Here is a 15,598-nt window from a genome sequence, read left to right on the forward strand (position 1 = left end):
TTCAAATGCGCATGATTTTTCTTGGTGTGGTGCAGAGAGGAGTTGCGGCTGCGACTTCGGATGGGCGGTTGGGGATACGGTGGTTTGGTTCGGGGTGAAGGTATTGACCCGACAGGAGTCGAAATGCAATAGGAATCGGGGCGGTACTCGCGAATGTCGGGAAGGAAAAGGAACAGGAACAAGAGGTTATGGGCTGTTCCGTTCGATAGGGGTAAATGCGGCGGTGAAGAAGGTTTGAAGAGTATGAGGACGAAAAGAAGAGGCGTCGATGACCCAGACGGTGAGAGGAGCAAAGGTTGAGCAAGACAGCAAGTTCAAAGTTGCTTTTTCCAGCGTCACAAGTCACAGAGCAGAGTCAAGCAGAATGGGGGAGGCTTTCGTCAACGACTTTCTGGACCCAGACAGAACAGCCACTAGTATTCTGATAGCCTGGAGGCGGCGGCTGGCTGCAGGGAAGCGAAAGCCAGAACCTTGCAACGGGCGATTGATTGATGGATTGGTTGAATGGGGTCAGCGTCGGGAGAGAAAACGACAAAGTGCGGAGAAGGCAGGCGGATGATTTGGATCAAATCAATATGTGTGCCTCGTACAAGATAGATTTGATGCTGCCTTTGTGTCCACTTTCCGCATTGATCGCTGTGCAAATGCCAATTGCAGATGCAGAGTCCTCGTAACTTGAAGCTCGCGATTGAGGTTATACAGGGGTATTTGCTTTTCGCGCTTCGTGTTATCATGGGCCACCAGCCTCTCAGCTATCGTGGTCGAGATGCATGGGGGGGGGCCTGGCCTGGACTTGATGGAGCTGGAACTGGGGTGATGATGACGATGGGAAGACCAGGGAGGGGAATCTGAGAGGGCGACTAATTGATATTATGCAGTACGGGGTTATTATGCCGTGCGTGCTTGAGATGGAGAAAAAGAAAAGCCTGAGCCATTCTCTGTGCCGTGGTATTGAATTGAATTATGATACATGCTTTTACTACAGCATTACATTACATTACATACAGCATTCTGAGTCTGGCGCCATGCACGTCGTGCCTCATTCTCATGTACGAGACATGTATGCGCAGCGCACAACAGATGCACATGCACAGGAGAAGACAAGCACCAGCAAGAAACAAGCAAAAACAGGGACGGAATAGAGACCATGAGCGAAAAGGCGGTTCCTGGCTGGGCCAAGGCCACGAGAACAATAGCGTCAGTCTGGTTGGTGATACTACGCCACGCCACTGCACAAGACCTACCCTCAACTTGGGGTGTGTTCGAGTCAAATTTGCCTCCCGTCTGGTCTGAACGGCCGTCTCCAAGGTCTGGTCGCATAATCGCCTCACTCGTCATTTTTTAGCCGGTTCAAAGTTGACAGGTGATTGAATGAACCAGTGGGCGCCGACGGAACGATAGCGTGGCACTGGGTTCATTAGTGCCAAGGCCAGTTCAATGTTGACTGGACCAGCAGTTTGGTCTTTGCCGCCGAGAACAGAGGGCTAGTTCCGCTGGGCAGTGGATCCGGTGCGAGAGGCAGCTGGCTTGTCCAGGCACTTGGTCTGGTGGTTCACGAGTGGGGCGAACATTCGAGGCAGGACATTGAACCTGACATAAGCAGCCAGGCAATTCCGCAGGGACATTGAACTTTCACCATTCGATACGACCCCGAGCTGGCATTGTGACACCACATGCATTTGTGCTTCCATCTCGTCACCAGACAAGCATCAGGCGGCATCAGCTTCTTCTCACCAGCAGGTACAAGTGGTGTCAAGTCTCACCCAGACCCAAGCTCCAAGCAAGGAGTTGTCTGCCCTGCACTCGCTTTGTTTCACGGCCAGCCTGAACCGTCGACCAGAAGCACCAGACCGCAAACGGCACACCAACAACACATCAACCTCACGAGCATTAAACCCATTGGCTTGAGCCAGTCATTTCGTGCATCAATTCCAACGTCGTGGCCATGGCGCTGCATTTGGGCTTATCATCACCAAATGCAAGTCATTTCCGCTCGACACCCTCTTTACCTGATGTTCCAATCTCCACCTTCTACATTGACGCTTCGGCTAAAGCAAAGTCGCAAAGCTGTGCAAGCTAAGGCCTCTCAGCTGCCCTGTCGGTCAACTCGGTTCAAATGTGCCCTATCCAGCAGGTCGACCTTTTAGGAAAGTTAGAGAGCTGCTCCAGCTCATACCCCTGCATGCTACGACGCGATGCCTTTGTCCCGTCAAAGTCTCCAATTCAAGTCAGCTAGCTGAAGGGAGGAGCCAACGCGACCAATGTCCTGGACACACATTTATCAAAGTACCAGACGCTTCGCGTTAGCCATGCGCATATGCCAAGTGGAAAAAGAAGAGCGCTCCCACGGAGCGCCATCTTTCCTCTACTGCTGGAAGCTGCTAAACGCGAAGCGAGTACGCTCCTCGGTCGTATTGATGACGACTATGGGAGATGCCACTGGGATCCGATCGCCCTGAGACATTGATCAGCTTGTGGTCAATGCGGTTTGCGGCACGGTTGGTGATCGGCAAAGCCACCAACAAATACACCGACGAGCAGATGCTCATCACAAATACGTGCATACCCTGTAGTCAAGGTGAATCGCTTTGGATCATCTGTCGGTCGCGTTCAAGGCATAATGAAAGTGCATGTATGGCCATGAGTGAAGAGTGTTAGACTTGTAATTCATCATGCCACCACCGACTGCATTGTATGCCAAGCGGATGATGTTTCTACGGTAAGAATGCATTTCATGATGGTTTAGTTCATGCATGACCCCAGCCAAACGAACTCCCAAGCTCTTCAACCAAGCTCTCAAGTTTTGTAAACTACCGACTCAGTTCCTCACCAATGACTCTTATCGTAAATGTACAGTCCGTTCCTCGGCCTCAGCAATCCACTGCCGCAGCTTCGCATCCGACCTTGCCTTGATACCAATCTTGAATGGTTTGGGATCCAGCGTCAGCGACGTAGGCGTACCATTGCAATCAATGCAGTCCATGCAAGGCTCATCCTCAGGATTATCCGACGGGAACATCTCAAACGCCGTAATGAGACGAATGTACGCGGTGTATAGTTCGCGGTTTGCAAGATGTGAGCCTGCACACATGCGCGATCCAGCCCCATATGAGTAATGCGGCGTGCCAACTTCTGTGTCTTCAAGGAATCGCTCGGGGATGAATTTCTCAGGCATCTTGAACCGGTCCTCGTCGTAGTCGGCGGCATAGGCATTCTATCAAGACGGTTACATTAGTCGTGAGATCAAGGACGGTAACTATGTAATACTTGAAAAACTGTAAATACTCACCATGAAAAAGGTTGTGCCCGCAGGAATCACCGTGTCCTTGTACGGAATGTCTCGGATGCTCGTGCGAGGAAGACAGATGGGGATAACGGTCCAGTATCGGAGAACTTCTTTGACAAACGCCGTGATATACGGTACTTTTTCTTCCACCAGGCACTTTTCCCATGCGTCGCCGTTGGGATACACCTCCTCGATTGCCTTTAGGGCCTTGGCCTGTACAGCCTGTCCCTCCTTGGTGGAAAGGAATGCCATCCCCATGATGAGGTTGCCAGGGACGGTATCAAGACCAGCAGAAACCATGGTCAAGCAGATGGACTTGATCTCAGCTATCACCACCATTGTCAGCACTCCCCGTCACCTTCCCAACATAAAAAATCTGGGGTAGGTGTAATTCCAGACATACCAAGATTCAACTTTGCCTCCGGATCCTTCAAAATATTCCCCGTAATGCAAGGCTTATCCGTCCCCTTTGCAATCTCACCCTTTAAATGATCCAGCATCTGCGTCAGGTACCGATCCCTTCTCACGCGATACTCATCCGCCGACGAATTCTGCGCACCCCAAAGTCGCAGCAGCGGCACATAATCCTGCCAGTTGTTACTCGTGGATCTAAAGTTGGAAATCTCTCGCTCCACATGCGTCACCTCCTTGAGAAGCTCGCTGTCAATAGAGCCGTCAATACGATACCCATAGTTCAGCGTGAGTGAGGTGTTGAGCGCAAATCTCGCAAAGTAGGCGTTTGGATCTACGGGCTGCGTGCCGCCCTTACAGTCATCCAGTAGTTCCTTGATACTCACGGTTGATTCGAGATCCAGGATGGGCATGTAGGACTGTGTTGCTGGGCGGTTGAGAGCCGTGGCGGCGGCCTTTCTGCGACGCTTGCACGACTCGTCCCATGGGGAGGTGCCGATCGTGAAGCCCTGCGAGGAGGATACGACGGAGTGGAAGGTGTGGAACATGGGACGGGAGATGAGTGCGGATTGGTGTGTGATCCAGAAGTGCTTGACTGATTCGTACGAGTTGACAAAGATGATGCGCTGTGGTGGCTTCGTATTAGTTTTGGTGTTGTGCTCGCCCGCTTTCTCTCGCAAGATAGATCTCTTACGAGATAGATGAGAAGCATTTAGTCTCTTCTACTTACACGATTGCCGAGTCTAGTTTGAAAGACTGGCCCATACTTGCGCGCCCATCGTTGCGCTACTCTCGCGTGGTCTATCCCCAGCTCAAGCAGATTTCCGAATATAGGTACGCCCGGAATCTCTGGCAGGCCCTTGATTTTAGGAACATCCGTGGCATTCAGATACCTGACGAGAAAGTAGATGGCGGCCACGATGCCAATCGCAATCACTGGGTAAGACATGGTCGCGTGGTGTCAAGACGGATGCACAACACAACGGGATCTGGGGAGAATGTCACCATTCCAAGTTGGAGCCGGTTGGTTCCCGTCTTGTCCTTTTAAACCAACAAAGAAAATAGTCAAATGATCTCACTGTGCTGCAGTAAGCCGATCATTATGGCTTGTCGCCCGACGATTGAACCGGCTACCACGGGATTTCGGTGATTGGTGCTCCGTGTGGAATTCGGAATCTGCATTCCGTCTGGGTCCGTTGAATGGAGTCAGCCAGTTTTGAGGCGTCATCGGATCTTTGGCTTGTTTTACTGGCGCGGGGGAACAGGAAAGGGGATACGGGACGCGGGGAAGGTTGCAACCGCAGCCGGATCTGGTTGTCATAAAGGGACCGTGTTTGTCGTTCCTTGTTAATCCACTTGGTCTAACTGGTTGTGGCGGTTGTACGTGGTTGTGTTGAGTGAGGAATTCAAGGTGACGATGAGGGCAAAAGTGACGAGTCATGCCGATATACGGTCCGAATTCGTGCGACTTGTCGACTCTCCTTTGGGTGCTTTTGTGATAAAATGTTCATTGAAGCTTGAGTATAGTGCAGGATGTTTGAGATCCACATGAGTTCGTTTGGAAGCTGCCTTGGAGGGCAATATAATTGTACAGTCTGCTTGGCGTCAGCCACAGAGAGAATGCCCACCATCCAGAGTGACCTCAGCCAAGGGATATTCAAATTTCTTCACTCGAGTTATGACAGAGTGGGACTGTGCGGAAAAGTGCCGACGCTCGGCCATATACTCTAACTTACAGTCTTTTGAACGCCTTTGTCGTTTGCTAGCAAGAATAATGCAAGTTTCAGGTTTGTGTCTGTTAATGCCGAAGAACTTGCCGATACTCAGTCCACTTCATTGGGAACCTAGTTTGAGCAAATGCGAAGCGGAAAACTTTGAGAACAGTCGTGCAATGTGTAACTTAGATCCTCTGATTGAGCAAATATCTCCAGTGTAAGCGATATCTATTCATGTTTTACAAAACTAGCATAGCTTCAGTACATAGTAGTTAAAGCCTCGTCTATGTGCCCTCAATAAAAGCTGTTCTTAGAATAACTTCATATCAAAACTCCAGCCTAGCAGTCCCCCCAAAAAGAGCAAGATGTGGCCAAGGAAAAAAAAAAAAGGAAGAATCTGTCTAGCTCAACGCAGCGGACTTGTCGATTCCTCACACCCAGGAACATCCCAAGGCTCTGCGTCGCCCAATCTTTGAACAGTCAAACCCCCATTCCCTGGATTTTGAACACCTGCCTCAAGCTGCTTCTGATACGAGATTTTTCGCAGTCTCGTCGCCTCAGCAGGCGTAAGTCTAAGATAGACCTCTGCCCCAATACAATGTATCGCGAGCGCAAGCCAACTTCCCGTGCTAAACGTAGAATTAAACGCCGCAACAAGTTGATCTGCTCGACCGGTGCCCATGTCTGCCTGGACAATAGCATGTTGGTCCAGATTTTGACCCGAATAGTAAGGCGAGCAACTTGGGTAGCTGCCGAGGACTTGAGACGCGTTGCCGGCAAAGATGTAGTCGATTACAGTGCATGGGATAGCAGAAAAGGGTTTGCGGGAGGTGCTGCTTATTATGAGAGACATCAAGAGGCTGATGATGCGCATGGTGATAATGTATCCTGCCTGAATGGATGTTAGAATCACCAGTCAGTGATGTATTTACACATCGGCCTTGTGAGCAATTGCCACTTACCACGCTCCAGGCTCGAATCATCCACGCCCGGTGCTGTTCAATCTGCAGCTTCTTGATATTCCAGAGCGCAAGTCCCTTACTCCCCAGGAATAAGATGCTCGCAAATGCAGGTACAGTCTGAACATCAACCAGACCCCCAAGAACAAACTTAAGTACAATGAATACGCCCACCGTACTCAGCACACTTAAAACGATGATGATATAGCCGTTTATTCGGTGGACGAGCAGCCACTTGTATCGGATGATGGGGAGGAACTGTAGAACGACGAGAATGCCTGCCGGAAGAACGGTAGATAGGTGCAGCATGATGCCTATTTTCCCAGGTCTTTGCTTGTAGTAGTAGCATTCACCTGGGAGTGCCGAGCCAACTTTCGAGTTTGGGTTGCAAAAGATGTTGTCAAAGGAGAGGTACATTAAGCGGGAGAGCGAAAACCCCAGAAGGGCGCCGCAGAGAATAATGTAGAGGGTGAAGTTGTAGGTTTTGCGGAAGCCAAACGGTTGTTGAATGCGTTGGAGCAGAGTTACTTTGGGGGTTTTGGAGGACATTTTGTGCGTTGATCTGCCAATATTTGTTGAGGGAATGAGACTGTATAAGTTGGGCTGCGAAGGAATGGGAATAATTTAATAGAAACGAATAAGAAAGTAAGGGAATGGTTGAAAGAGATGGTGTAACCGCATCTTGGTATTATATAGTCGTGAGAAGTTATGAGGCATGCGTTTTGTGAATACCAGTATTGCATGGTGATTACGCGTGGAGTTGAAGCTCGAAAGGCTTGCCAATATCATCCACACAAAATATTCCCATTTTGGCAATTTCGCTGCAGAAAGGGTGCCAAGGCGAACTGCCGATCGTAAATACAAAATCGGCAATTTTGGTGCATGAATAAGAGGATTACGGTATGAGACGAATACGAGGGAATGCGAAATAAGTGTTTCTGGAGTGGGCTCCCTCCTGACTTTACTTTACCAGAGCGTAAATCACTTTCTAAGAATCCCATTACTGAAATATTCACTTCAGATTGCGTAGGAGCGTTTTTCAATGGCGCCAAAATGTGGGAGGGCTGAGATGTTTCGCGGCGGCTGTTGGTATCTATGCGCCTCCAAGTGCAACGTTTTGAGTTGTGGCACGTTAATTTATTTCTTCAAGGCTATAAACTAGGTGATCCGGGATCTTGGAGTAGTAAATATGGATAATGAAAAAGCGGGATACTGCCGAATAACGCCATGTTCAATTTTTTTTTTGACTGACGAGGACGATCTGACTTGTTCGTGGCCGCCAAGATAGGACATCAAAGGTATTAGACCACATTAAGGATGCCGCATACGACGAATCCTTGAACTCATTGTGCGCCTGTGCTGTGCATACCTGGTTGTGCATAATTGCGAAAAGCCAAAGGATGTCCATCATCGTGAACTCAACGAGGTAAAACTTGACATTGTAAGACTGCTTGACTGTTATCCATGCAGCTAATTTGGTAAACAAGAATTGCCGTATCTCGCCGTATTAATAGAAACGCCCGGAATTTACAGGGGAGTTACAGGTAATAGATCTGATGACCGTCCACAACACCCACGTCACTGTCTCAGTCATAGCTGTTGGTGATTCAACAACCTAGGGGAAGCCATCAATTGGCTGCACCAGCCTCTCAGCTAGCACACGCTGACCAAAATTACCGCCCACATCAAAGCGGCCGGAGCCGTCAGATGGTGGATTGAGTGGATATCTCTCAGCGGACTTTCAACCGACCTGAGGCATTGAGTCGGAGTTTGCCGACAACTTGGTGCTTCCATCTCGAATCTTGATCATTGATTGATTCGAGGTCTATGAATGACGTTGTCGAGGTTCTTTTGGTAGTAACTTGTTAGTTGGATGGTCTCAGGAAACTTGTATCGCATTAAATTTGAGTTCCGTTGCAATTAGACCAAACTTGGCCATGACCCCAAGTGCCATGAGAGGAACCGGGAGCGTACAGATGAAAATTCTTCAAGGAAAATAGAGACGAAAAGTCTGTATATCTGAGTTTTTGAATGGTAAAAAGTCTTCAGGCAACCCGTTATGTATGTTGCATGTGCTCTGACATACGCCTGACATACCAATCTGGGTTGGAGAGGCGTTTAACCAAGCAGGTGCCGGGCGATCACAACGCAATACGAGAAATGAAAATGGCGTCCTTGGCCCAATATGTAATCTCCATGATCTACAAGTAACGGTACATGCCTCCATGACATTCTATATCAAGGAAATCGGGAGCGGGAGAAGTGGATTCAAAACGTGGTGAACTGGAGTTAGTGTGGTCGGCACATTGATCGATGGCCGGGTTTCTCATTGCAGCCACTAGTCGAAAACTTCACCATAATGTCTTCAAAGGTTCTATGGCCATGCATAAGTTCTTGACACCTTTCATATTCATGTCTAGAATCACCGTACTGTTGGCTGGCCGAATCTACTGCGTGATTTCTTTCGGTGAATGAGCACGAAGCCTATCCCCAAGCTGGAAGAGACACCCCTTGATAACACCTCACACCCTAGTCGTGCCTCCAAAATCTCATTTCCCTCAAAACTTCTCTTCTGTGGTCCTCTCCTCGACGGAATCAATTACTCTCATGACTCTGGCCCGTCGATTCCGCACTCATGGCCGACGCCGCGGCATCCGAGTCCTCCGTTCCTTCGACGAATGCCGGTAATCGCAAGCGGCGAAACCCATATACCCCGATTGCATGTGATGAATGCAAGAGACGCAAGATCAAATGCACAGGCGAGCGGCCATGCAAGGGCTGCCGCACCAGCGATACACCATGTATCTTTGAAAGGACTACGCGGTATCGAGCCAATACTCGCCCAGCGTAAGTTGAGCCATCATGTCCTGACTCACAATGATGGTTACCAGGGGCATGAGTCGGTGAGTTGGGCTGACCATCACTCTTACTAGGGGTTTAAATAATGAGGAGTTCGACATTGCGTCGATACCTGAGCCAGCTGCTTCAGCAGCTGTTGCGGGAGAGGCATTACCGCAGCCTCAAGTTGCCTATGACTCGACTTGGCCTCTCCCAGGGGATGGTTGGGGAGGGCCAGGTAACACTTCGACGTACACTTCAGGGATGGGATATGTTGTCCCTACAGAAGGAGCGATAAATGGTGACATGGGACCCAATTTATCATGTGATAATTCTTTGGCGGCCGCAGATTTGACGAGGCAACTTGTTCCGTTGTATCATCACGACAGCATGGGCAGCATTCTCACTCACGTTCCTTCCGACAGATGGACCCGAATCCTGTCAGCGTATGAAGAGGAAATAGGCATGCTGTATCCGTATCTCGATTTGGATGCAGTAAGAAGGGAAATTACGGAATCGGAACGAGCTTTTAGTGCTGGTGCTTCAGACGACGTTGCTGGCCAGCGCCTTGAACACCTCCTAATTTTAATCCTGGCTGTTGTGTCTAGTCTTGAGGACCAAGACATTATCAAGGTCGTCAAACCGTGGGTGGAGGAACTCTATGAGAAGTACTTCATAAATGCCCAGCTGAATCTCGCCGCCAGCGATGATGTGGCCTACTTGCTACTCTGTGTAAGTGTATACATTTTTACTCCCAATTCTTCTCCGGTCTGCTGTACTTGCATCAGATTACAACCCAGACGATGAGATGAGTTATGTCCATACTCATGCATTATAGTGCTCCTTCTTTTTCTTAAGCGACCGAGATCTGATGGCGTGGCGCGCCATCGGAGCCGTAATGCGTCTTTTGCTGGAGATGGGATATCACAAAGGAGAAGCGACTCCTATGCTGAATCGCCCCGGCGGCAGCAATGGGTATGTAATAGAAGAGAGATTGTTTTGGTGTGTGTATGCGTTTGATCGCCGCCTGAGTTTTGAGACTCGGATGCCGTTTGTCATTCAGGATCGTGACATAACTCGAGACTTGAAGTTCCCGGTACGTGAGAATCGCCAAGTAAAAGGCACTTGCCTTGGATCTTTCTACTAACACTATAGGCCAAAACTAGGATAAGTCCATTGAAGTGCAATTTCTGAAACACATCGTAGTGCTTGGTCGAATCGCTGGCGATGTTCGAGATTTCTTTGCCTCCAAAGCAAACCACCACACGGGCAGTGCAGAGTCGGAACGCGACTTTCTAGATTACAGGACTGTTCAATGGCGAGAAAATGTTTCCAAGTCTCTTCGTTTTGGCGGGATACAGGATAAATTTGATCCAAGCAAGGAGAAGCGTTCCAGGTATCGTCTACGCGCTGTGCTGTACCTGAAGTCAAACCAGCTTCGAATGTTTCTCTTTCGGCGGTGGGCAGCGAAACCTGGCGGCGGCACATTCGATGATGCCAGTGCAAACAAGGTGGCAGTAATTGCGCGAGAAAGCATTCGGATCATTTTAAACTTGGCGCGGTCAAGTGATATCCATCGCCATCATCATCGCATGTTCAACCACTTCATCCAGGTGGCACTATCATCACTCCTCCTCACGCTTAACACCAACAACCAGATTGATGCTGTGGAGTTTATCGAAGATATCCATGACGCTATTGAATTGCTGAGGCGCTTGTCATTCCATTCGCCCGTTACACTGAAGTTGGTTGACAAATTAGGATGGGTACGGGAAGCTGTGAGGAAGCTTGGCAGGACGAGAACAGAGAGAGCATTTGGAAACGACGGGCAACCACCCGAAACATCTGCTGTATCTAGCCCGGGAAGGCATGCAGGGGGGAAGAATGATCTCATGGCTGGTGTAAGCTCGATTCAACACGAGAGCAACGGGACAGGTGATACGTTTCGTCATGCAACCGACCGGAGCACGAATGCATGGGCAACATCGACAGCATCAGACTTCAACCAGTCGGACCATGAGGACCTGCGAGGTGCGAATCTTCAGCAGTTCCGACATGTGCCACAGCACATGGAAAACCCTCTGCCACATCTGGATGGCACGATGCAAAACATGAACTTGATGGGGCCGGGTTCTTTGGTCGGAAACATGTCTTCGAATGAGATGCTGTACGGGCAGCAGGCCTCTCCGATGACAACCTTATCATCGCAATCGGCTCATTACACGAATGCGCAGGATACTATCGACCTTCAGGCATATCTGTCCGTTTTGAGATACCCCGAGCTGGGCGAACTGCTCCATGAGTATGCCTTTCAAGATAACTTTAGCTTCTGATGTCGGGAAACGGGCGAGGCGGGATTCCATATCATGACATAACGAAGTGATCATGAATTTGAGTGTCCTTGCCGAATTCTCAACTCTAGCCGTGCGCATAGATGTTACGCCATGCATGCAAGGATATTATTGAGAATGAGATAATCGATGCCTTCACCATTCGCGATTGCATTGCGTCGCACTGGATCGAGATGTCAATGCGAAGATCTAGACCGACTAGTCGAGGGGACTACTTCGTTGACAGAGTCAGTAAGCATACATAAAGTTACAGGACCACGCTTTGAGTGTATCTCGCTGCTAACCCGCATCCCTTTTATACAGAGGATACTCCCTCCCCAGTCTGTTGAATGGCCGCGATTTCACAGAACGACTTGGCGAAAATGAAGCACTTGATGACACCTTTGATTAGTCGTCGATACCGACCGAGTACCAACATCAGCGGGCTCGCAGGCAGAGTCGAGTCTCGAATGCTTGTGATGCCATGTCATGCCGTGCTTTATATGTTGTGACACTTGCGAGGAAATGCAGCAACTTCATGGTCTTTGAACCTGGCTTCCATCACGCTGAGATGGGGTAGGCTAACATGGCAGAACCAAAGTTGAAGTTTATTAAACTCGCGACGGACGGCTACATTCTGATAAAGCGGAGGATATTGAGTCTAGCAACGAATCACGAAATAAAAGAACTTTTACACCCAAAATACAGTGATCGCAATTTCCGCCACTGCGTCTGGTGATTCTCGAAAAGAAGCCCTTGACCTATGACAGGCTGAGTTGTGAAACGGAGCTGACTCCTGTCGAGCAGAGCTGCGTTGTAATTGGCATACCAAAACTGCAGATTAACTAGCGCGAAGTAACCCAATAATGCGACCTGTCACTTAAGACCCCTCTGGGGGCTTATGACGTAACTTTTTGTTAGGAATCGCGTTCAGCCACGTTTGCTCTGCTTGGGTAATGGCTAGTCATATGTCCTTTGACTTGTTCTCGGAGAAAATGATGGGCGACAGCAAATGAAAAAGAAAAAGAGGCACCGGTAGAAGGGGCAAACGTCGAAGATCACAATGTCGAAGAAGAAATTACCTAGACTTTTTATGTGGAAAAGAAGAAAGGTGGTGTGACAAGTGGTATTAACCCACCCAAGATCGAGATCTGTCCTGAGAATGGGCAACTCCTTACAACCTATGCATCTTCCATGATGCTCTTTTGCGTAACGGTCCGGGCCAAGCGACCGTAAGCCGCAAAAATGGAGCCTTTGTTCAAAGTTACAGAGCTTTCTACGACGAACCGGGCTTGGCAAGGTCATGTACAAGGGGATCTACCCGCCGCCGTTATCGAAGTTTTCTTGGGCACAAATTGCGACACACTGAACCAGATAATTCGCACTCACGACCTGCGTTCTGTAGCCCAAGACCCTTGCAAGTTTGTTGGCTATTCTCGACATGGGCTATTCCGGACCAGACTCTCCGCCCGTTCGAGGCTGTCAATGTGGCGGCGCCCGCTTCTTGTGCTGCGTGATATTAAAACCCCCTACATCGTGCCGAGGATGCATGATAGTATCCTTTTGCACCTCGATTTTGCGAAATGAAAACTAGTCCCCGATAGCGTAGTGTCGACTCCCTGTACAGAGTGTTGGTCTGAAGCTATGCTCTTCGCGCAACCGTCCGCGTTATGAACGAACCACCGCCGTCGGCCTCTGGCAACTTGAAGTCAGCCGAGAGTGGGGAGTTGGATCTGGATGCGTTTTGGGATTCATCACCAGTTCCAACGCTGGTTGTTTCCCCATCTTACCAGATCAAAAGAGTCTCAAGGGGTATCGTGGACACGTGGAAACTCAACAGAGATGAGCTGCTGAACGAGAACGTTTTTAAAGTCCTCTACGGAGACTCACCGTTTGCGAGATTTGATCGAATACCTCTCGCGGGCGCAATCGAGGCCTCGATCTCGAACCAGACTTTCACGTCCTGTCCCAGTGCATACCAAACACAAGATACCTTCTGGTCAGTCCGCGTCATACCAATCTTGAGGAATGAGCAGCCGCAGCTTTTCGTCCTGGAATTTGACCCGGACGAAAGTCGGGTCAAGGTTGGTGGTGTTGAAGGCAATGTAAGCAAACGGTCGATTGACGAGATGTTCCGTCTCCTCGTCCATACTGTCAAGGATTATGCCATCTTTCTTCTCGACACTCGGGGTTACGTGACAACATGGAATACGGGCGCAGAGCTACTCAAAGGATTCAAGAGCGATGATATTATCGGCAGACACTTTTCAACCTTTTACGGCCAGGAAGACCTTCGAGTTGGGAAACCTGAGGCCGAACTAATTACGTGCCTGCGCCAGGGAAGAGTAGAAGACGAGGGTTGGCGCTACCGAAAGGATGGCAGCAAGTTCTGGGCGAATGTGGTCATTACCGCTATTTACAGGAACGGGGTGCACGTTGGCTTTGGCAAGGTAACTAGAGACTTGACGGAGCGAAGAGAAAACGAATTACGACTTATTGCTGCATACGAAGAGAGCTCGAAGCTGAAGAACGACTTCCTCGCCAATGTGAGCCATGAAATTCGAACGCCAATGCATGGCTTGCTATCGGCATGCGGGCTGCTGCTGGATACTACCTTGTCAGAAGAGCAGCGCGAGACGGCAAACATTATTTCTGAATCGGGCCAAGTATTACTCGGCGTTATTAATAGTATTCTCGACTTTTCTAAACTTACATCGGGGACCTTTTCGATTTCGTCAGAGGTATTCAGCGTCGCGAGTGTAGTTACATCTGTTGTTCGAAGCGCGCAGACAACATTGAACCCTGGAGTACACATCAAGCTCCAACTCGCGCCCAACTTACCGGGCTTAGCACAGGGAGATCAGCTTCGGTTCCGGCAAACCATGCAAAATTTAACTGATAACGCGGCCAAGTTTACCAGAGAGGGACTTATATCGGTATCTTGCACTGTGCGGGAGGAAACCGAGACGACGTACTCTATCCTAACCGAAGTTGCCGACTCTGGAATAGGTGTAGTTAGCGATGCTGTCGAAGAGCTGTTCCAGCCGTTCATGCAGTCGGAGATATCCATCAACAAGAGATACAAAGGCACTGGACTCGGTCTGTCCATAGCCAAATCTCTAGCCGAGCTAATGGGCGGCGATCTGGGATACCGACCGAACCCCGAGTGTCATGGCAGTATATTCTGGTTCACAGTTCGCCTCAGCAAAGTCAAACCCTCAGAAGAGCGGAACAGCGCAGAGAAACAACCCTCGCAGTATTTCTCCACGGGCCACATGGTTCTGGGAAAGGAAAACTCGGCGGCATCGCTAAATCGATTACGAGAGCTAGGAAGCACGAAGCAGATACTAGCAGCGGAGGACAACATCATTAACCAAAAGGTCCTGGTGGGGATGCTGCACTCGTTTGGATTCAAGGACATTGCTGTTGTGCCGGACGGCGCACAAGCTGTGTCGTTGTTGAACGGCTCACCGCACAAATATGACTTGGTCTTGATGGACGTGAGCATGCCGGTGATGGACGGGTTTGAGGCCACCGCCAAGATCAGGAGCAGCGGCAACGATATTCCCATAATTGCTATGACGGCAAACGCACTTAGAGGGTACAGGGAGAAATGTCTGGAGAGCGGAATGGACGACTACATCCCTAAGCCGGTGACGAAGAATCTTCTCCTGCAGAAGCTGTTGTTTTGGCTGGAGGGCATAAACAGGCCGTCTAATAATTCGACCGAGACGATTCATGCCCTGGAGACGCCTCCCATCACTCCTTCGGAGATGGACGGTTCTGAGATTTGCAAGGCTGGCTGATTGAGAATACGACTTGAAACAGCGTAGACAAGCATACTGGCACTTTCTGCCGTAGAAAATGACTCTGTGATCGGTAATCCTGCGATACAGCGCTACGTTCTGCTATCAAATACACGAGGCATCAATGGCATTACGGGCTTGGGAATATTTCATGCAAAGTTAAAGTTGCCTGACTTACCCGCCACTGCTGCGGCTGTTTAATGGCTGGGCCGAGATGCTGTTCTGTTCAGCCCGAACGGCACCGATCCGACGC

At 49.6% G+C, this 15,598-nt stretch overlaps 5 protein-coding genes across 5 annotated transcripts; 3 read left to right on the forward strand and 2 right to left on the reverse strand.

Moving 5' to 3' along the window:
- Positions 1-2,839: 2,839 nt before the first annotated feature.
- VFPPC_06705 (phenylacetate 2-hydroxylase) lies at positions 2,840-4,646 on the reverse strand (the record flags this gene model as incomplete). The annotated part of the gene is made up of 4 exons (XM_018285697.1): positions 2,840-3,214; positions 3,290-3,612; positions 3,690-4,323; positions 4,428-4,646. The coding sequence occupies 4 exons, from the start codon at positions 4,644-4,646 to the stop codon at positions 2,840-2,842; spliced, it is 1,551 nt and encodes a 516-aa protein (XP_018138460.1).
- Positions 4,647-5,230: 584 nt separating this feature from the next.
- Positions 5,231-5,428, forward strand: VFPPC_16744 (hypothetical protein; the record flags this gene model as incomplete). Its single annotated transcript, XM_018294497.1, has 1 exon — positions 5,231-5,428. The coding sequence occupies one exon, from the start codon at positions 5,231-5,233 to the stop codon at positions 5,426-5,428; it is 198 nt and encodes a 65-aa protein (XP_018138459.1).
- Positions 5,429-5,818: 390 nt separating this feature from the next.
- Positions 5,819-6,920, reverse strand: VFPPC_06704 (microtubule associated protein; the record flags this gene model as incomplete). Its single annotated transcript, XM_018285696.1, has 2 exons — positions 5,819-6,304; positions 6,375-6,920. The coding sequence occupies 2 exons, from the start codon at positions 6,918-6,920 to the stop codon at positions 5,819-5,821; spliced, it is 1,032 nt and encodes a 343-aa protein (XP_018138458.1).
- Positions 6,921-9,006: 2,086 nt separating this feature from the next.
- Positions 9,007-11,542, forward strand: VFPPC_06703 (fungal specific transcription factor; the record flags this gene model as incomplete). The annotated part of the gene is made up of 4 exons (XM_018285695.1): positions 9,007-9,218; positions 9,305-9,941; positions 10,048-10,305; positions 10,376-11,542. The coding sequence occupies 4 exons, from the start codon at positions 9,007-9,009 to the stop codon at positions 11,540-11,542; spliced, it is 2,274 nt and encodes a 757-aa protein (XP_018138457.1).
- A 1,667-nt stretch (positions 11,543-13,209) lies between these two features.
- VFPPC_06702 (two-component system protein A) lies at positions 13,210-15,345 on the forward strand (the record flags this gene model as incomplete). Its single annotated transcript, XM_018285694.1, has 1 exon — positions 13,210-15,345. One exon carries the CDS (start codon positions 13,210-13,212, stop codon positions 15,343-15,345), a length of 2,136 nt encoding a protein of 711 aa, XP_018138456.1.
- Between the last annotated feature and the right edge of the window lie 253 nt (positions 15,346-15,598).

This window comes from Pochonia chlamydosporia (genome assembly GCF_001653235.2).
Source record: "Pochonia chlamydosporia 170 chromosome Unknown PCv3seq00008, whole genome shotgun sequence".
NCBI classification, from domain to species: domain Eukaryota; kingdom Fungi; phylum Ascomycota; class Sordariomycetes; order Hypocreales; family Clavicipitaceae; genus Pochonia; species Pochonia chlamydosporia.